Here is a 22,215-nt window from a genome sequence, read left to right on the forward strand (position 1 = left end):
ACTAGGGCAAGAAATTTGGAGTAGCTTCTTTGGGTCTCTTCAGGTCCTGTGATTTCCCTGCCATCTAGTGGTTCATTTTCAACAGTTCAAATAACCATGTTTAGCAATACACCACCAGCAGCTACCGCCGTACACTGACTGTGTCGCTTTGCTCTTCTCTCCCTGCAATCGACAGTCCCAATGACCGGCTTCACCCAAAGAGCTACCATCGACCCGGAACTGAACGAAATCCATGTGTTGTCTGGACTTAGCAAAGACAAGGAGAAAAGGGAAGAGAATGTTCGGAATTCCTTCTGGATTTATGACATTGTACGGAACAGCTGGTGAGTGGCAGAAGATTCCCCTCCGCCCTCCTCCTGGAGTGAAATAGTATTTGCCTCTTCATGTTAATACTGCAAAGTGTGTGTATTCCTGTAGCCACATGTAAGCGGAAGCGATACTGGGTTTTTTAAACCCAGGCCTGAGAAAGTGGCATTTTTCCCACACTCCGCAAACATCACTGACATTAGTTACTTCCCTGGTAAGAAACATCAGATCCTTGCAGGGAAGCAGTGTCCCATATCTGCCCCATAAGCTGCTCTTAGTCTTGCAGACAAGAGACCCAGTAAAAAAGTCTGGTTTTGCATATATTTGTAAACATGCACCAGGAGCAGGTTCATTTGCACTTCCTAGTGCTCTTTGGCACTTTCTGTTCATACGAAGTAGAGGTTTCAGAGGAGTCAGAGCCAGTGTGGTGCAGTGGTTAAGAGCAGTGGACTCGTAATCTGGTGAACCGGGTTCGCGTCTCCGCTCCTCCACATGCAGCTGCTGGGTGACCTTGGGCCAGTCACACTTCTCTGAAGTCTCTCAGCCTCACTCACCTCACAGAGCGTTTGTTATGGGGGAGGAAGGGAAAGGAGGTTGCTAGCCGCTTTGAGACTCCTTCAGGTAGTGATAAAGCAGGATATCAAATCCAAACTCTTCTTCTTCTAGAAAAAAATGCATTTAGGAAGAGCTGATGGTCATGAAAATTCAACCTTCTGGCAGCTACCCTGATGAAACAATCAAAAAGGAGTGAATGCTTTTCAAAATGTGGCCGGGAACAATTACTTTTAGTACAGTGGAACCTTGGTTCTTGAACTTAATCCGTTCCAGGAGTCTGTTTGACTCCCAAAATCATTCGAAAACCAAGGCGCGGCTTCTGATTGGCTGCAGGAGCTTCCTGCACTCAAGTGGAAGCTGCGTTGGATGTTCAGTTTCTGAAAAACGTTCAAAAACTGGAACACTTCTGGGTTTTCGGCCCCCGGGAGCTAAAACGTACGAATACCAAGGAGTTCGAGAACCAAGGTATGACTGTATTCACATAGCATCAGCTGTTAACGTAACATGAATGCTAAGTAATCTACTGCCGCTGTCAGAAAGAATATCACAAGCAGCAGCTGTGATAGCTCAGTCAGTGAAGCGTGAGACTTTTAATCTCAGGGTTATGGGTTCGAGCTCCGGCATGGGCGAAAAGTTACTGTATTGCAGGGGGTTGGACTAGATGACCCACATAGTCCCTTCCAACTCTACAATTCTATGGTTCTGCTTGGGGACTTTCATTGGCCACTGAGAATAGGGTGCTGCCTTAGATGGGCCTTTGGTCCTATCCAACAGGGCTGCTTTCTTAGACCTACTCAGGTGGAGGGATGGGAGTGTCACAGCTTGTCAGCACGCGTACACACACACACACACACACACACACACTGGTCACCTGTGCTTTTGGGTATAGCTTTAGCATCACAGCCTGTGTGTGTAGAGCCAGAGGTGTGTGGGTCCAAGCCACACCACATTTTCCCTCTCTGGTTTTGTTGTGAAATTTGGGGCCTCGGTGCTTTTAGTCTCTGAGCATGTAGGTTCCTGTGTGGATGTGAGACCCATCGCACAGTGACCAAGGAGCAGGCAAACCCAAGTTCTCCTAATTCCTCAATTCTTTCCCTTTGTTTGGACGCCTGTATTGGGGGCATTTCTGAACAGAACCCGCTGGTGGCATTTGTTCTGGATGTCTTAATCCAGACTTGTGCTTTTGTGACTTGGAATGTGCCTCCCAGATAGTTTCTGTTGCAAGACCAGGACTTTGCATATTGTCTGTGTGGATTCTGGCATAGCATCAGGAATGCCGAGCATCTCGGCACTTTTTGAGAAGGGGAAAAATGTTCTGGTGCTCATGGGTTGCTGAGAAAAACTCGAAGGGGACGGCGTTGGCAAAAGGAGTTACGAATGCCGGGCAGTTAAGGGCCAATTTTCCTGTAGGGGATGTTTAATGGGGACATTTTTGCCGTGGTGTCTGGTTCAGCAGCGGCCTCTGAAAGGGGAGCGTAGGTGCTGCTGGGTATTTGGAATTGCTCCATGTATATATTATACATGTTAACAAAGATTAAATAATAATAAACCAGTTTCCTTACATGATTAATAGTCGGTGCTAAAACCATGGTAGGCCTTGCTTGGAAGGGAAGCAGAGGCCATCTATGCTATGATAATATCCCGTATAGAACACTGTAAGGCACTGAATGTAGAGCTGCTTTTGAAGGCGACTTGGAAAACAAGAACTTCTCTCCTTTTTAGAGCCCCGAATAGGCTGGGAACTGGGTATCTTAAAGGATGATTTTAGGAAGAATAGTTAACATAGTGCAGACAGACCCTTCTCTGAATAAGATGGACGGTGACTGGGAGAGGAGGGGATGGCTTTTCAGATGTGACCCCTTCCATGTAGAATCATAGAATCATAGAGTTGGAAGAGACCACAAGGGCCATCGAGTCCAACCCCCTGCCAAGCAGGAAACACCATCAGAGCACTCCTGACATATGGTTGTCAAGCCTCTGCTTAAAGACCTCCAAAGAAGGAGACTCCAACACACTCCTTGGCAGCAAATTCCACTGTTGAACAGCTCTTACTGTCAGGAAGTTCTTCCTAATGTTTAGGTGGAATCTTCTTTCTTGTAGTTTGGAACCATTGTTCTGTGTCCGCTTCTCTGGAGCAGCAGAAAACAACCTTTTTTGGAATTCTGTATGCAGAAAGGCTCATTTGGGACTGAAGTTTATGTGTTCAAGGTGCCTGTTCACTCACACAGGTTTTCCAGCAGGTCAAAGCTGGATTTACTGAGATGAGGTTTTTTTGCAGCATTGCTGTTTTTATCCCTGCTTGCATTTTACGGTTCTGCTGCGTGCGGCATTCTTACCACTGTTAAAGAGCTGCCCTTTTGTTAAACCGGCGAGTGGCATTAAAATGTGTTGAAGCATATGAGCAAGCCTACAATGTGGGAGGGGGCGGGAAGGGAAGGAATTGGTCCCAGTAGTGATGAGTGGGGATACCTGGAAGCACAGGAGGAGTCGGCAAGGGGAAGCTTAAGGTGTTGCCTTGACAGATAAAAGCCATTCAAAGTACAGGGGGGATGAGAAAAGTGAAGATGGGCATGCAGGGAGTCGGTAGACTTGTGCTATATAAATTAGCATCCTATGACACTTCCTAGCCATTTAACGTTCTCTTCCAGGGCTGGTCAACCTGAGGATCTCCAGCTGTTGCTGGGCTCCCATTATCCCTAGCCAGCATGGCCAGCAATCAGGACTTCGGGGAGTTGGAGTCCAGCAGCATCTAGTCAGCCACAGGTTCTCCAGCCCTGATCCATGCTCACCTACTCTAGCATTTCGTTTCCAACACTGGCCAACTATTATTCTCCAGACGAGGCCCATGAGCAGTGTGCGAAGTTTGCAGCCCTCCCTGTTGCTTGCAACTAACAAATGATATTTCGGAGGTACAGTTGTACCTTGGAATTCGAACTGAATCCATTCCGGAAGTCCGTTCGACTTCCAAAACGTTCGAAAACCAAAGCGTCCCTGCAACCAGTTGGAAGCCCTGTTGGACGCTCAGCTTCCAAAAGAACATTCGAAAACCAGAACACTCATTTCCGGGTTTTGATTGTTCAGGAGCCAAATCATTCAAGAACTAGGCTATTTGAAAACCAAGGTACGACTGTATTCTGCAATTTTGCTTCTGAAGTTCCATTTAGTTATCATGCCTAATAACCATGGATAGGCACCACTTCTCTTCCTCTTGCCTGAGAACCATCCTGGCATCGTTCTTCGGTATTCTGGCTCTTGTTCATTGCGGTTCACAATAGCTCCTTTCATTTTTCAGAGCAGCTTTTTAAAAAAACCGAGTGCTTATAAATGCCGCATGTTTATTAGAGAGGGGTAGATGACAGCACCCAGGTAGTCTTTATTTGGCAAATAGGTAGTTTGAATCCTGATGGCGGCAGTGGTGGTGCAAGCTGCTGCTAAACAGGTGCCAGTTAGCTATGCGTTGATGCCTGGCAACTCTGAAGCGCTTCATCTCGTATTGTATTGCAGGTCTTGTGTCTACAAGAACGACCAGGCCGCCAAAGAGAATCCAAGCAAAAGCCTTCAAGAGGAAGAGCCCTGCCCGCGTTTTGCACACCAGCTTGTGTACGATGAATTGCACAAGGTAAGCCTGTCTGGACACAGGGTGGGAATCAGGGTCAACCATGCTAAGTATGTTGGGGCATTTGCAAGAGTGCCCATCCCAGTGCCAACGGAATGTGCAAAAGACCAGAGAAACGCCCAACACTTTTCTTAGAAGTCAGTTGCTTTACTGGCAATAATTCAGTTCTAGGAACATACATAAAGCATACAGTTGTAGATACAGCCTAGAGCCTCATTCCAGCATAGATACTGCGCTCTGGCCCAGAGCAAACTTGCCTTAAATGCAATAGCCTTTATAATGTAGATTGTGCCCAGTCATTCTCACATGATTGCTGACTCATTCTCACATGTTTAACTAGCTACAGGTGCATGCAAACACACCCAAATTAAACAGCACACCTAAAGTAACCCTTCCTTGCCCCTTTTCTCTGCATGCATAAACATACATTTGCAAAGCAAGCATCAAGTTCAGGATAAGGTGGCACCATGGCACCAAGAGGAGCAAAACTGGGCTCCATTTTGATGCATCGGAGCATGCCCTTCTTTTTCTTTGCTGCTGGTGGCCTGGAGCTCCGGGGGTGGTGGGGTGGGCATCAGGCCAGTGCATACGTGTGGATGAGCTGTGCCATGGACCAAAAGTGTCCCCCTCCCTCTTCTTATAAAGTAAGTCCTACCTATTGATGCCTGGCTTGTCTCTGGGAAGCCAGGCCAAATATAATGGCCACCAGGGGGCTGAGGATTGAGTTCAAGCCCTCTGTGGGCCTTTTGATACATGTGTTCCCCCTAGAGGACAGGTGAGTAGCAGCTGGTTTCATATCCGATTCATTGACATAATGATTTTCAGCGAATGTATTGTGTCTACAGGGACGCGGGTGGCGCTGTTGGTTAAACCACAGAGCCTAGGACTTGCCGATCAGAAGGTCGGTGGTTCGAATCCCCGCAACGGGGTTAGCTCCCGTTGCTCGGTCCCTGCTCCTGCCAACCTAGCAGTTCAAAAGCACGTCAAAGTGCAAGTAGATAAATAGATACCGCTTCGGCGGGAAGGTAAACAGCATTTCCATGCGCTGCTCTGGTTCGCCAGAAGTGGCTTAGTCATGCTGCCCACATGACCCGGAAGCTGTACGCCGGCTCCCTCGGCCAATAAAGCAAGATGAGCGCTGCAACCCCAGAGTCGGTCACGACTGGACCTAATGGTCAGGGGTCCCTTTACCTTTACTGGGTCTGCAGTCATCTCTCTTTTCATTGAACTCATTGCAGTTTATCTCTTTCTTACTGCCCAGCTTGCTGTATAGTTTCTCATTTGACCAGTGGTGGTTTGCCAGAAATAGTTGAACAGAGGGTTTGTGTCTGTGCGTGCTTCCTATACGCTGCATTGTCCTTTATACCACTTTACCACAAAGTAGGTGATTCAGAGCAGTTGCGGTTTTACTTCTCTGCACCTTGAGGGGAACGCAAGAGGCGTGCGGGATAAACCCAACAACGTGGGCACGCATCACCCCACCCCTCGTCCTCCAAGCAGCTGCTCAGGTGGAGCTCCTTTGGGGGGGGGGAGCACATCAAAGGTTGGGCTGGCTCACCCAGCCGTCTTGATTGAACCACGCTGGCGTTTATGACTCGACATCTCAATTCTTGTCTTTCAAGGTCCATTATTTGTTTGGAGGGAATCCAGGCAAATCCTGTTCTCCAAAGATGCGGCTGGATGATTTCTGGTCCCTGAAGCTTTGCCGGCCTTCGAAAGAATACCTTCTACGCCACTGCAAATACCTAATTAGGAAGCACAGGTACAGGCTTGCAAGAGACAGCAGAAGCGAGTCCCTTGGCATTAAGAAGCAAGAGTGTGTGGGAGTATGCCAGAAACCCTATGCGATTATTTTTTAAAAAATGCTCAGCCTTGTTGCTTTAATAGGGCTCAAGGTTCCTTCCTATTGTCATCAAAATGTGTGTATTTTTTAGAAAAGGTTCCCATAATCATAAAATCATTGAATTGTAGAGTTGGAAGCAACGGTCTCTAAGCATTACCTAGTCCAATTCCCTGCAATGCAGGAATCTCAGCTTTTGAAATCACAATTTAGAAGCCTTAAGGCACATGGTTGGCAGGTATAGAATTGGCTCTGTGGAACTCAGCGCTCCCTGTGTCTCAGCTCCCCTTTGCAGCAAAGGTGCACCATTTCTCCACGACCCCATGGGAAGCTGTCCCCGATAAATAAATGGTTACCAGCCATAATAGGTGAATGACTGCTGCCCCGCTGCCCAGCCATTGCAGTCCTTTCCAGAAGGAAAACTCAAGCGCTGCAGTTTCATTTTAGTGTTGCTTCAGTGGGCTAGGGATGCACAACACAGCCATGCAGTTCATTTCCCTCCCGGCCATCAAGAATGATAGTGCAGCTAGGGGCTACCTAGGAGTAAAATATTTGCATTTGTGGCGTGCATGAGCTTCAAGGTATGGGTTGTTTACGTCTGCAGCTGGAAGCGAGAGTAGCAGTTGGGAAATGAATCTCAAGAAGCAGACTACTCGGGATGCACTGCTTTCCCAACATACACGAGGGACGACAACGGTGGAACATGGCTGCAGTCGATGAGACACCCCTGAGCACTGAAATTTCACCAGACTGCTCAGATATTGCTGCCACAAAAAGAGCGACACTGGCTCACCTGGATGGTGATCTCCCCCCCCCCCTTTAAGGATTAGGCGAAGGGAAACAGGGCTACTTCTTTGACTCTGCTGGCAGGCTTCTCTCAATAATAATAATAATAATAATAATAATAATAATAATAATAATAATAATTTTTATTAATACCCTGCCCACCCCAGCCAAGACCGGGCTCAGGGCGGCTAACACCAGGTATGAAACAATTGATTAAAATACAAGTTAAAAAACAAGATTAAAATATAACATTAAAATGCAGCCTCATTTCAATGGAAACTCAAATCAAAAACTTCTTGACGTCAAATCTTCACCAAGGCCAACTATCCAGACTGGTCCTACGTGGGCCAGAAAAAAAAGCCAAGGAAGTCCCCAAATAAGAGTTCCGTCACAGAAGGAGAAAGGAAAAAAGGAAAGAGGGGAAGGGGATCAAGTTGATTCCAAGCCAAAGGCTGGGCGGAACAACTCTGTCTTACAGGCCCTGCGGAAAGAAATCAGATCCCGCAGGGCACTGGTCTCATGAGACAGAGGGTTCCACCAGGCCAGTCTTGAAAAGGCCCTGGCTCTGGTTGAAGCTAATCTAACTTCCTTAGGGCCCGGGACCTCTAGGGTGTTGCTATTTATGGACTTTAAGGTCCTCTGTGGGGCATATCGGGAGACAGCTTCCATCCCAGCCAGTCCTTAGAATAACTTTCTGTAATGGTTCTAGGGGTTGCTCGTGTGTAAATCTGCACCACACCTGGCTGGGTTACCTGGGTGAACTCTTTCTGTCCGGACAGCCACTCACCCGTGGCTGTCTCAATCGCTGGCAGAATCCGTCAGTGGGCGTTTCTTGAACTTCTTCCAGCAAAGAAGCTCTTTGACGCCTAGTCTCCGCCTACTCTCCCTGCGCGGAAGCCTTCTGCGCAGGGAGGATGTGGGCAGCGGAGGACCCGTGCTCTCCCCGCTGGTCTCCGGCGAGGAGTCATGGAACCACCTTGCCGATTCCCCCATCTGTCCCCCTTCTGACCCAGAAACTCCAGCGGGTGCAGAATGCCGCGGCGAGACTCCTTACGGGGTCTTCGCTGCGAGATCATATCCATCCGGTATTATACCAGCTGCACTGGCTCCCGGTGGAGTACAGGATCAGGTTTAAGGTGCTGGTTCTCACCTTTAAAGCCCTATACGGCCTAGGACCCTCGTACCTACGGGACCGCCTCTCCTGGTATGTCCCACAGAGAAATTTACGGTCTGCAAATAAAAACATCCTAAAGATCCCAGGCCACAGAGAGGTTAGGCTGGCCTCAACCAGAGCCAGGGCCTTCTCGGCCGCGGCTCCAATCTGGTGGAACGCTCTGTCACAAGAGACTAGGGCCCTGCGGGACCTGACATCTTTCCGCAGGGCCTGCAAGACAGAGCTGTTCCACCAGGCCTTCGGTCAGGGCGCAGCCTGACCCCCCTCCTCTGGCAATCGGCAATCTACACAGAATTTGCTTGATGGTTGCCATTAATTTGATTTTAATTTGATTTACTTAATTTTTATAATGAATGTTTTTAGAATGTCGGATTATTTGATTGTTAGCCGCCCTGAGCCCAGCTCCGGCTGGGGAGGGCGGGATATAAATAAAATTTATTATTATTATTATTATTCTCCACTGGCGCTATGCTGATTTCCTTCCCCAGAAGATGGGCTGCTTCTCTCCCTCCCGGGACGCTCTCCGGAATCCCTCTGGAGCCCTCCCTCTCCCTCTGGCTCCGATGGCAGTTCCCTGACACTTTCTAACTGGTGCCTGTCTTTGCTTGGCCCCCCCCCATCCACCCCCCCTTTCCCCCTCTGTGTCTTTTAGATTATAAGCCTGAGGGGCTGGGACTGACTTGGACTTTAAATGATCTGTATAGCGCTCTGGGAGCTTTTTTTGGCTGAAGAGCAGGATAAAAATGCTAAAAACAGATAAGATCACAGCTGCAATGCGTATGTGCAGTGAAGAGCTGGAGGCATGGCAGCTGAATGCCTTTCTGGTCCAGCATCCATTTCTCATAGTGGCCAACCAGATGCCTGTGGGAAGTCTGGAAGCAGGACCTGCACTCTTCCCTCCTTGGGATTCCCATCTGGTATTATTCGGAGGCATACTGCCTCAGAGCAGAGGGAGAACATGGCTATCCTGCCTAGTAACTGTTTGCTTATAGGGTGGAAATCCAGCGTAGTTCAGTGAAATGATCTCCTCTCTAATCCACCCGCCCTCTTCTTGGCTAGTAGGGAGAGGGATCCTTTCTTTCTCATAAATCCTTCCTCTTTCTCTATGTTGTGCCCCATCTTTCGAAAAGCTAAACTTTCCCATGATCTATACTCACACATGTCACATGTTGCAAGACTGATTTCAGATGTGGGGAGCCTATAGCTGCCGTTGTACAATTAAGCCCAGCAGGACGTGGTCGTTTGAGGCTGCTGCTCTTTTTGGGGGAGGAAGGGAAGAATCTTGTAGTGTGTCAACAACAAGGGGATATGGCCCATTTTAGTACTTTCTGCTTTCAAGGAGAAGTTAACATTAGAGCCACTCGGATTTCGGAATCGGGAATTACTACAAGTTGTCGACATATATAGCCTCTCTTCTGAGCTTGTTAGACTTCGAGGTAGCCGCTCGCCACATGGAAACTCATATTTTAAAGCGGTGTTTCTGGAACTTGGGTCGCCAGCTCTTGTTGGACTACAACTCCCATCACCCCTGAGCACTGGTCCTGTTAGCGAGGGATGATGGGGGTTTGTAGTCCAGCAACAGCTGAGGACCTAGTTTTAAAGCATGATTTTTGATTGCACTGCTGCCTGCCTGTCTAAATGTGAGCCAGTGTGGTGTAGTGGTTAAGAGCAGTAGATTTGTAATCTGGGGAACCGGGTTCGCGTCTCCGCTCCTCCACATGCAGCTGCTGGGTGACCTTGGGCCAGTCACACTTCTCTGAAGTCTCTCAGCCCCACTCACCTCACAGAGTGTTTGTTGTGGGGGAGGAAGGGAAAGGAGAATGTTAGCCGCTTTGAGACTCCTCCGGGTAGTGATAAAGCGGGATAACAAATCCAAACTCTTCTTCTTCTTCCCTTGGTATTTCATACTACCCATTCAGACCCCAGTCTATGAACTCTGCCATAAGTTGAAGGACGCTATCGCCCAATTGCTTGCAAAAAAGTGCTTGTCCGTGGAGAGGCAAAGTGTCTGAAGTTTTTCCCCACTACTTACTGGTCTGCCCAGTTTGCAAAGACTTTAGAGCAGCCTTGTTCAAAGATCTACATATCCCAGTTGAGAGAGCAATTCACTTTTTAAATTATTATTATTAGAGGGCAGTTCCCCCTATACCTCTGAAAAAGTGGCTTGTTTTGCCTTTGGAGAGGCATGTTGAGGATCAAGGTTTGTGGGGATGATAGGTTAAATTCCTCAGTGGAGCAAACCCTTATGCGATAGAACGCCTGGTTTTTGTAGTTATTCGAACCCTATAATGTATTTTATTCTGCTTTATGTGTTCGTTATTTGCTGTGGCTTCGGTTACACAAATGAATACCATAATCTTCATACAACAACAAGGCAAACCTGAAGCTACCCAGTAAAATAATGAATCGAGGTTGATATTCTCTCTTCTTCTCACTGCCCCACACCATTTCCCAGGAATCCCTGTTGTGGCCTTGTTGTTGTCTTGCCTCTAAGGGAAACATTGCTGTTGCAAAGCATCGTGTTAAAACTTGTTCAGTATCTTGATCGCAGGATCAGCAGCCTGCGTCCCTCCCAGATGTCTCTGGACTCCGTCTCCCATCATCCTTGAACTTTAGCCATGCTGGAGTTGAGTTCAATAACATCCAGAGGACTGCAGGTTCCCCATCCCTGACCAAGGCCAACCTTGCATGCTGGGTTGCCAAGATTAAAATGGGTGGGGGGTGCTTGTCTTCCTGGGCTCCTTGCAGGGTGGGCAGGATATAAATTTTGTTCAGTAATTTATTATTTACCAAGTAATAATCATGGAGAGCTTGTCTCGTGCATTTTGGGGTTTCTGTGTCTTTCTGAAGACAGCATTTTTCAATGAGTGGTTTCCTGTGACACCATAGAATCATAAGAGTTGGGAGGAGAGTTCACAACCCCTGGAGGGAGACTTATTTCACTCTTGAACAGCTCTTACTGTTGGAAAGTTTTGCCACATGTTTAGTTGGAATCTCCTTTCTTTTGTCACTTGAAGCCCTGGGTTCGAATCCTACCTTCCAGAACAGGAGAAAACAAGCTTGCTCCATCTTCCACCTGACAGCCCTTAAGACAGGCATAAGCAAACTTTGCCCTCCAGATGTTTTGGGACTACAATTCCCATCATCCCTGACCCACTGCTCCTGTTATCTAGGGATCATGGGTGTTGTAGTCCAAAAACATCTGGAGGGATGAGTTTGCCTATCCCTGCCTTAAGATATTTGAAGATGGCTGTTGTATCTTGTGCAGAGTTGGAAGGGATTCTAAGGATCATCTAGTCCACCCCCCTGCAATGCAGGAATATGCAGCTGCCCCATACGGGGATCAAACCTGCAACCCTGGTATTATCTAACCAATTGAGCTGACTTAAGGATGAGGCTTGGCCTTGCCTTACCATTCCTGTAGCTAAATTTCCACAAGGACAGATGGCCCTTAAAAATAATTCCGTTTTAGAGGCTGACACTAACATCTCTGGCTATATTTTCTTCCCCTCAAAAGAAGAACCCTTTCCGGGTACAGATAGGTAGCCGTGTTGGTCTGCTATAGTCAAAACAAAAAAAATCCTTCCAGTAGCACCTTAAAGACCAACTAAGTTAGTTCTTGGTATGAGCTTTCATGTGCATGCACACTTCTTCAGATACACTGCAGATACACTTCTTCAGTGTATCTGAAGAAGTGTGCATGCACACGAAAGCTCATACCAAGAACTAACTTAGTTGGTCTTTAAGGTGCTACTGGAAGGAATTTTTTGTTTTCCCTTTCTGGGTGCAATGATAAAAGTTTTGTTTGCAACCTCAGTAGTTTGAAAGCACGATGGAGTGGGCGGTGGAGTGGGGGGACACCTTGTTTTGAACTGGATTGCCCCTACTGTTTCATATTGCTTCAGTCAAGTCAAAATCCAAGTAAATCCCCCCTGATCTAGCCTTCTCCCAAACACCTTTAAACTTGAGCCCCTGTTTCGCATGGAGGTCTGAGCCTGAGCTCAGGCTTTCATCAGGCAGCCTTGCAGAAATGACCCAGGGTAGCTTTGCATCACTTAAGTAGGTGATAGGCTATTTCTTTTTAGCAGCCGAGCTTTTCGAAAGAAAGATCTCTTAAGCCGCCTCCAGCAATCTGTAAACTATAAACCCTTTGCCTCGCATCTCTCTCCCCAGGTTTGAAGAGAAGGCCCAGACAGACCCGCTAAGTGCCCTGAAATACCTGCAGAACGACTTGTTCGTCACCGTAGACCACTCTGACCCAGAGGAGACAAAAGAGGTAAGGGGTGGGGAGATTGGCTAGCTTTCTTCGATATGATACAATAATCATTATTGTCATTGTCCCATACAGAACAACAAAATTGGAAAAGAAGAAAAAAATCTACATAAGACATTCAAAACCAACAAGCCTGCTATCCCTGCTATCCCAAAAACTCTGATACCCCATTTTAAAAATACAATATACTCCCATAGAGACCCTTACACTGTGTTTAAAACCAAAATCGCATTTGGATAGAAACTGTTTCTCAGGCAGCTAGTCCTAGTCTTTATATCCCTGTACCTTCTTCCAGAAGGCAGAAGCTGAAAGAGATCATTTCCGAGGTGCACACTATCCTGCACTATCTCTGCAGCTTTCTTATGGCACCTGGAAGCATAGATTTGATCCAAGGTGGGAAGAGTGCACCCAATTACTCTCTTTCACCCAATTACTTACTCCTCCACATGCAGCTGCTGGGTGACCTTGGGCCAGTCACACTTCTCTGAAGTCTCTCAGCCCCACTCACCTCACAGAGTAGTCCTAAACATCTAGAGGTCACTGAGGATGCTGTAGGGAAGTGCTTCCCAAACTTGGGTCTCCAGCTGTTTTTGGACTACAACACCTATCAGCGCTAGGTAGCAGGCCCATAGGTCAGGGATGATGGGAACTGTAGTCCAAAAACAGCTGGGGACCCAAGTTTGGGAAACCCCACGCTAGGGCAGTTGGAAATCTCAGGCCCACTTCATATAAAGCAGAATCGAGGGATGACACTTTCCTTGGAATTTACCATTTCAGGCTGCAGGGGTGTGTGTTTGTGTGTGGTGTGTTAATGTGTTCCAATGCTTTATGAAGAAAGAACATGTTGGAGAGAGAGGTTCAGTCTAGCCCTCTCCCTGCAAGACTAGTTTTCTACATGCAGGTGGTTAAAAAACAAAACATTGGCAGAAGTTGGACCTGTGATGCTCTCACTTTCATCCCACAGTGATATATTTTAGTGCTGGGGTGGGGAACTCCAAATGTTGCCGAACTCCCAGCTTCTGCTGTTCTTGACCATTGGCTAGGCTGGCTGGGGCTGCTGGGAGTTTCAGTGCAACACTGCCTGGAGGGCCGCAGGTTTCAGGGAAAGCTTTATAGTGCAATTCTGAGTATTAACCAGGGGGCAGAGAGAAGCTTTTGCCTCACTTGACACTCGCTTATGTTTCTCCTGGGAGGTCTGCCTAGCAAATTGCAAACGATAACTGCAGAAAAGGTAGAATTACGTATCAGAGAGAGAGAGAGAGAGAGAGAGAGAGAGAGAGAGAGAGAGAGAGAGAGAGAGAGAGCCTGACGTTAATAAATGGAAACTAGTTCAGCGGCTTGAGGCCATGCAGCCAAATGAAACAAACGCCGTGTTCTGGACAGAACAGTTTTTGGCCAGGCATCTGATTAGTCTAATATGGTGTAAATGAAAGATCCCAGAAAGAGAAGGCAAATTTGTTTTTTTTTAAAATGAGTGTTAAAATGCAACTCTGAAATAGGTCCCATTCAGTTCCATGAGATATACTCGCCAGTAGAACTGCAGTCCACAGTTATAGCTTACTTCCTGGAAAGAACTTGCAGATGCCCTTGTAGCCCCTGATGGTTGATGTTTTTGAATCCTCTGTTGCTGGCGGTATTTAAACCCCTTTAAAGAGGCAAAGCTTTCTGGAAGCAACTAGGATCTCACTTGGGGATGTCTTTAAACTGCTGTGGCCATTCAGTGGGGACTGAAGCAAAGGTCCTCCTAATCCAGCGTCCTGTTTAGCTTTGGTGCCCTACAAAATGCCCCCTGGGTGCCGTCAAGCAGAATATGGGCCAACAACATTTGGTATTCAGGCGCTCCGCACAAAGCTATTAATATGGACTGTGCAGTTGTTCTGCCATGTGTGTGGCGCATGCGCGTACGTACACACACACAATCTGAAGAAGTGTGCATGCACACGAAAGCTCATACCAATAACAAACTTAGTTGGTCTCTAAGGTGCTACTGGAAGGAATTTTTAATTTTTTAAAATTTTATTTCATTTTCAAAACGTTGGCTGTCAACAAGGCCTGTCTTGGTACCATGTACATCTGAAGGCAGCTGATCAGGTAGCATCCCTCTGCCATGTGGTCTAGCTTTTAATGAGCACAATTCAAAGTGTTGGTGCTCACCTTTGAAACCCTAAATGGCTTCAGGCCAAAATACCTGAAGGAGTATCTCCACTCCCATCGTTCAGCCCGGACACTGAGGTCCAGCTCCGAGGGCCTTCTGGCAGTTCCCTCATTGCGAGAAGCAAAGCTACAGGGAACCAGGCAAAGGGCCTTCTCGGTAGTGGCACCCACCCTGTGGAACACCCTCCCATCAGATGTTAAACAACTATATTACTTTTAAAAGACATCTGAAGGTAGCCCTGTATCAGGAAATTTTTAATGGTTGATCTTTTATTGTGTCTTTCATATTTTGTTGGGAATCGCCCAGAGTGGCTGGGGCAACCCAGTCAGATGGGTGGGGTATAAATTATAAAATTATTACTGTATTTAACTCAACACCTTTTTGGGGAGGGGGCACCAGGTTGGGAGGGGCTGATTTCAGCTGGCTTCCTCCACAGCCCAGGGAAGTCTGCCATCTGCATAAAACTCAGCAAGAGAGCAAGCCATTTCAGGGCTTGCACTAAGGATGCATAAATCTGTCCTCCTAGCTTTTGCCTGACAAGAGCACGGGTCTTTCTTTCCGTCGTAATAGCTGAGAGAGCCCTCATGCTGCCACTGCCTATATATCTCCATTCCGACGAGAATCGGGCTTCATATTTTAGTCTGGCTTGCTTGCAGTGAGCAGTGGTTTTTCTTGAAGGCTCGGCCGCGTTTGTGAAATGCCAAAGATGACAGCGTAATAAATTGATGCGGTCAGAAAGACCTGGTTTTAAAAGTAGAATTCCTTAGCAATAGAACATTAATCCTCCGTGTGGCAGCATTAGATGTGTCAAGAAACATTCCCCCCCCACCAAAATAATAATAAAAAAATGAACCACCCCAACCTTCAACCAAAGTGATTTCATTGTTGTTGATCAAGAAGCCTTTATGCCCCTCATGGGAACATGTTGAACCTTTAAAAATAAAATAAAATAACATCTTGTTTGTTTTCCTCTCCAGTTCCAGTTACTTGCTTCAGCCCTCTTCAAGTCCGGCTCCGACCTGAGCACTCTAGGTGAGTAAGCTTCAGATCAGCAGGAATTGGTGCTTTTCAAAAGCCTCTGTCCTAAATCCCCAGAAACGCCATGGGGATCAGTTTCAGGCTGTCGGTACTCCAGACATGGGATGGTGGTGTTAGCCACACAAGCGCCGAGGGACCGGTCAAAACAAATTAACTTGTGCCCTGTCACCCTGGCAGCCACCAGCAAGCCTTGCCTCATGGAGGCGGGCGCAGAGACTGACGCTCTGCCTGCTGTGGCAAAGTGTCACTCAAGTGCGTGAGCTCAGGCTGTTCTTCCCAATCGTGGGCACGTTTCTCTCCTCGGGCAGCGTGTCAAGGGAAACAGCAAAGTTTTCAAACTTCCCAGAACCAGAAAGTCTGGAGTTGAGCTCCCAAAACTATAATAATCCTCTGTTTGCATTCCCTCTGCCGTGACCCCCTGAAGTGACCGCTTTTTATAACAGCAACTTGAGTGATAGCTGGGCCTCTTGCCGGGGGGAGAGAGGTGAGACCCCTGCTGTAAAAGCAGGGTTTGGACTGCGCAAACCACATCTCCCCCCCCCCCTTGCTAATCTGCAAGGTAGAGAGCAAGACGAGCATCAGAATCGAAGGCTTGTTGGAAGTGCCGGATTTACGTATAAGCTAAACAAGCTATAGCTTAGGGCCCCAGTCTCTTGGGGCCCCCCAAAAAAATTAAAGAAAAAAACACCTGGATGTACATTTCCAAACTATAAGATAAAAACAAATAAAATAAAACCTACATACAGCAACAGTGTTTTGTGTTGTGTAGGCTCCTATTTTGTTACGTGCAAATGGCTTTAGATACCTATTAGGTCCATAAATTACCATATGAAAAAGCGACATTTTGTTGTTGGCAAAGGACAGCTGGACATATAAAGGGCCCCATTACCTTCAGTAGCTTAAAGTAAAGGTAAAGGGACCCTTGACCATTAGGTCCAGTCGTGACCGACTCTGGGGTTGCGGCGCTCATCTCGCTTTATTGGCCGAGGGAGCTGACGTACAGCTTCCAGGTCATGTGGCCAGCATGGCGAACCAGAGCAGCGCACGGAAACGCTGTTTACCTTCCCGCCGGAGCGGTACCTATTTATCTATTGGCACTGGCGTGCTTTCAAACTGCTAGGTTGGCAGGAGCAGGGACCGAGCAACGGGAGCTCACCCCGTCGCGGGGATTCGAACCGCCAACCTTCTGATCAGCAAGTCCTAGGCTCTGTGGTTTAACCCACAGTGCCACCCGCTGTGGCTTAGGGCCTCATCAAACCTAAATCCGGTCCTGCTTGTTGGCATTGTACCTTGAAATGGAATGCGAAGACTAGAGTCAGCCTTCGAAGCTCGATCCCTGTTGGGGTCCTCATTCCATCAGGCTCTGTTTAAAGTGCTGTGGGAACTGCTGTCCCTTGGATTCACCCCACTGTGCTGTTGCCTGTTGTGTTACGAAAGCCTGCAAACTGCTTAGGTGGAGCACAAAGCCCTCACCTCTGGCTCTGGCTGGCTTACATTTGGCCTTGCTCCTGTGGCTGCAGAGCAGTTGCGTTCCACCGTTCCATCTTGTGGGATGAACCAGCAGGATGAACTTGTAGCTCTTATGTTTGGCTGCAACTCAGCCTTCCCCATCCTGGCCTCTCCTCTGGATATTTAAGGCTGCAGGTTCCCCTTCAGCCCCAGCCAGCATAGCAAACCGTTTTGCAGTCCAAAAATACAATAATCAAAATCCGGGAAGCCTGGTTCAACATTTCAAGGGCATCTCACAGAGTCCAAGGATGTTTACAGCATTTGGTCCCTTGTGTGATGTACACAATGTGCAATGGCACTTTGTTGGCCTGCCATCCAGCTAGCTGTTCCATCTTAATTAATATTCCACTCCCCTCCCCCTCTATTTTTGGGTGGCGGAGGAGGGGGGTAAAAGTGAAAGTTTAGTCCTCTTTAGACAAACTCTTGGAGAATGCTCCTAAGCATTTATTTGGACCCAACTGCTTGTAAGCTTTTACAAGCATAGTTGCATAGTTTACAAGCATGGTTGCATAGTTCTGGTGCACATTCCTCTGGCTACAAACTATGCAGCCTTTTGCTAACTCAGCAGTAGATAAAAAAGAAGTTACGATTGTGTATAAAACCCATAATTTGTTGGACTGTACAGGATATGGGTGGCGCTATGGTCTAAACCACAGAGCCTAGAGCTTGCTGATCAGAAGGTCGGCGGTTCGAATCCCACAGGGTGAGCTCCCGTTGCTCTGTTCCTGCTCCTGCCTACCTAGCAGTTTGAAAGCATGCCAGTGCAAGTAGATAAATAGGTACCGCTCCAGCAGGAAGGTAAATGGTGTTTCCATGCGCTGCTAGATGTACACCAGCTCCCTTGGCCAATAAAGCGAGATGAGCACCAAAACCCCAGAGTTGTCTGCGACTGGACCTAACAGTCAGGGGTCCCTTTACCTTTTTTTCAGGTTATCTGCCTAACAAGCCATAATATAATTCCTTCAGATTGTATCCAAGAAAAAATATAGCCATATATCTTAAAAAATCTAGAAGCATTCACCCATCTTTGGCTCTGAGGAGCCTAAGTCGCATATATGAGGCTGAATGTTCTCTTTTTAAAAAATGATTTTTGATTTCAAGTAGCAAAACATACTCATGCAAGGAAACAGAGCTTAGTAGTGTAAGGGAAAGAGATAGAAACAGAAACAGCTCTTGATGGCTGTAGTTTCTGATGTTCCAAGAAAGGCAGTCAAATGAAAGTGTCTCTCCATAAGGTTCCATGAGTCGATTTAGAGTGAAAACCATGTTTGATTGTGTTAACAAAGTCAATAAAAGGATACCGTGTTGTATAAAAGGTGTGAGTCTTCCTGCCCCCCCCCATCAATGTTTCTTTCGTTAAATGCTTAATCTGTCCATAAGGACCATGTCCCATACTTGTGAAATCCAGGCTTCAGAAAGATACGTGTTTAATGTTTTCCTGTTTTTTTCCAACTGCTGATCTAGCTGCAGTTAATAAATGCTGGATGAAGTCTTTAATGGCTCTGTTCTTAATCTGAGATTGCAGGGCTAATTTAGGCTCCGGTTCTAGTGATTGTCCCATCGTTTGAATGGGGCTGTATTTTCCATCTTTGCAGTTACCTTGTGGGGAATAGGCTAGGGCAGGTGCACGTGTCCCAAGACAACCAGTGGGCTGCATGGCTGAGGAAGGGCCGAAAACCTTATACGCAGAAGATCTTGGGTGTGGCTGGGATCAGTCCTTGCCTGAAACCTTGGGGAGCCGCTGCCAGTCACTGGGGACCCAGGGTGGGGAACATCTGAGCAAACAGGGCCCTCCAAGCCTGCCCATTTGCCCTCCCCCGTCATTTTCAGGGTGTCACGCCCACTACATGGTTTAAAGGAGAAGCACAGAGGTTGTTTGTGTTCGTGTGTTTGAAGGAACGCTCCCTCTCTGTCAGCTGATGGGTGATAGGAAGTGTTTGAATGCAAGGATGTTTAGCAAGAGCTGTTTGAACACCCTTTACAGTCCCAGCAGTTGGGATTTCGAAGCGGATCATCACCTGTTGACAGGTGGGCAGCGCTCCCACCTTTGATCCTCCAGGAGCGTGGGAGATAAATATCTAGAATACACACCTGGGCCATGTTTCCAATGATTCTTCTCTTCTTCCTCACCTCCAGGGTTTTCTGACGTCGACCATATCTACGCCCAACGGACTCAGCTCTTTGATACCTTAGTGAACTTCTTTCCCGACAACATGACGCCGCCCAAGGGCAACCTGGTAGACCTCATCACCCTGTGACAGGGGCACTGGCTGGACACGTGGAAGGAGGAGGGGAGGGCAGCAGGGCGGGGGCCGGGAGAAGGACATTTTTTGCTTTTCAGTATTTTTAATTTTTTTTTTTTTGTGTGTGTGTGTGTGTGTGCGCACGCCTGCCTTGATTGACCGAGCGACTGGCGGACTGCACTATAATAAGAGTAATGTGGTTTCAGAGCAGGGAGGGGAGGTGGCTTCACGGATAAATACCAAATGGGCTAATAAAAGGCAACTGATGTACTTCTGATGGAAATACATACATAGATATATTTTCTGACCTTGGCTTTTTAAAAAAGTGAATGAACGTTGATGACAAGAAAGCAAATCAGATGGTCACCTGAGTTATGTATACTTACCAGTACCCCTTCCCTCCCACCACTTCTTGTGTGTGTATGCAAAATGAAGTCTTGGAGAATTTTTTTTTGGGGGGTGGGGGGGGGTCGTTAGGGTTTTATTTGGGGCCTCATTGTAATTTTGTCCCAACGTTTGTCTGGCTGAGTTTAGCGTTACTTCTCGGCGTTTGTGATCACCGGCAGTGGGTTCTGGTGAACGCAAGGGGTCCGTGTGTGCGTCTCTCTCTGTGTGGGCTTTGATCATAAACTGCAGCCGTGACCTTGTCGGAGGAAAAGCGAAATCCCAGAAGGAAGCTTAGCCCCCTCTAGCGGGCAACTTTTAGATCTTGTGAAGAAGAAACAAATAGGAGCATAAACACAGTTCCGGGAGGGAACTACTCTTGAAACGCGAACTCGTGTGACAAAATGACAACAGCCCCACTTCTGCTGGGAAGAAGATACGAGTGGGGAAGTGGGTGGCGCTTGAATTTCCCCCCACTGCCACAGCTTTTGTGCTAAAAATACGCACACAGATACCGCCTTCCAGGTACATGTTGGTGGAGATAAACATGTTGATGGAGGGAAGTGGGATTTGGGGCAGTTTTCAGCAGAGGGCATGGGAGGGAAAGTTTGAGCAATTTGCTCTCCTTCCGAAGCAGCTTCCTTCCCCCTCGTTTTTAAACAAGAAGCAGCCGCTGCAGTTTTTGCATTCAGTTCATGTATGATGAGTAGTTCCACCCCTTGGTTGGTGCTACCACAGTTGCCTGGCTTCTGGGGTTTTTGTTGCTTTTTGTTTTTAATGCAGTCTGATCCCACCTTAGCCACGCGCCATCCAGAAACCTCAAAAGTGAAGAACACTGGCCACACCTGCATTTCGTGAGCTTTGTATCCATTCTGTTTTTCAAACAGAATCTTGCAAGTAGGCATTGGGCAGAGCTTGGGGCAGGTGCCTGCTGACCTTCCAGATGTTCGGGGCAACATCTTCCATCATCCTTACTAAGCGTTGGCTTGGCTGACTTGGGGTTGATGGGAATTGTAGTCCGAAACGCTGGCTACCCTCTGGTTTAGAGCTTCTATCTTCTACGCCCCACCTCCCCGCAACTGGCACAGGTCCATCCTAAGCTCTCTTGAATTTGCCTCTTTGCAAACACAGGTTGTAGGGAAAAAAAAGTTTGCTGTTTTTCACACACACAAAAAAAGTTTGCTGTTTGTATTGATATAGGCTGGTTGCTTTTAAACCCCTCCACCTTGTTCATCCACTCAGTGACCTGTTTCCACAGGAAATGCCTGAGTTAACGCCTTAGCTCTGGCCTGAAAAGTTGGGGGCAGGCATGGGGCAAAAACCCCACACCAACAGGCAGTCTGTGCAGACAACGTAGCTCACGTATCTCCTGTAGTCGTAATGCTGGGTGAGTTGAAGGGGGCTGTGCGATGCTCATGCAGGTTTGCCTGTCTTTAGACACGCTTTTGATAACATAAGCACATGAATTTGAAAGCAGCTTATTCCTTCCCTTCCACTTCCCCCAGGCCTTTACACTAAAACTTCAGTACTAAGGTGTGTATTGCTAGGTTTTGGGATGCTCGCCCCATCAGTAAGAACGCGATCCCCAAATACATGCAGCTTAAGTAGACAGGGTTAAAGGCATGCACATGCTTTAAGAATAAGTTAGTGCTCGAAATTCCCCAGCGGCCAGTCACATTTTGAGACTGGCAACTGACCTTTTGCGAGCAAGTGGAGATGCCTTGTCGCCAGGTTTGGCTACTGACAACTCTTCTCTAGTTGGATGGCGCTGCTGCGATGCCACATCAGCTGGCTTGCGGGGCAGTGCAGCACCAAGGGAGACACCTCTTTTGGCCCCACAAATCAGCTGGCTCGCGGAGCACCAAAAGACATGCCAGCTGATTTGTGCAAAAAAGAAAAGAAAAGAAAAGAAAAGAAAAGAAAAGAAAGAAAGAAAGACGATGACTAGATATTTGGTTGTGGCGCCCATAACATAAGTTTAAGGGTCCATTTGGGGAAGAGCCTGCAAATCTAAGTTTCTAATACTGCTTCTACCTCCCCCAGGTTTTTACACCAAAACATCAGTACCAAGATGTGTGTTGCTAGGTTGCAGAATGTTTGCCCCCCAAAGTAAGAATCTGATCCCCAGATAAATGCAGTTTAAGTAGATTGGGCTCATGGCAAGCAAATGCTTTAAGATTAAGCGATGTGATAGCTTGGGAGGATGAAGGTAAAAACCAGATCACAGTGCCCACCACCACCTGTTTCAGCAACAGTTCTCATGATGGGAGGGGCATCTTGGTGAACAGGGCAGAGATGAAAACCTCATGCCCAGAAGCCTTTGAAATGGAAGCTGC

At 47.4% G+C, this 22,215-nt stretch overlaps 2 protein-coding genes across 2 annotated transcripts in view; one reads left to right on the forward strand and one right to left on the reverse strand.

Annotated features, from left to right (window-relative positions):
* Positions 1–19,850, forward strand: part of MKLN1 (muskelin 1) — a 90,604-nt gene extending 70,754 nt beyond the window's left edge. Inside the window, exons 13-18 of the mRNA XM_081927546.1 lie at positions 176–323; positions 4,366–4,480; positions 6,100–6,239; positions 12,451–12,553; positions 15,683–15,737; positions 19,389–19,850. Coding sequence (XP_081783672.1) covers positions 176–323; positions 4,366–4,480; positions 6,100–6,239; positions 12,451–12,553; positions 15,683–15,737; positions 19,389–19,510 — 683 coding nt within the window. The 3' untranslated portion in view covers positions 19,511–19,850. The remainder of the gene's footprint in view (positions 1–175; positions 324–4,365; positions 4,481–6,099; positions 6,240–12,450; positions 12,554–15,682; positions 15,738–19,388) is intronic.
* The window catches only part of LOC309378777 (endonuclease domain-containing 1 protein-like), a 402,039-nt gene that overhangs the window by 255,483 nt on the left and 124,341 nt on the right, over positions 1–22,215 (reverse strand). The gene's annotated exons all lie outside the window — the stretch shown is intronic.

The sequence above is a fragment of the Podarcis melisellensis genome (assembly GCF_964234715.1).
Source record: "Podarcis melisellensis genome assembly, chromosome: 10".
In the NCBI taxonomy this organism is placed as follows: domain Eukaryota; kingdom Metazoa; phylum Chordata; class Lepidosauria; order Squamata; family Lacertidae; genus Podarcis; species Podarcis melisellensis.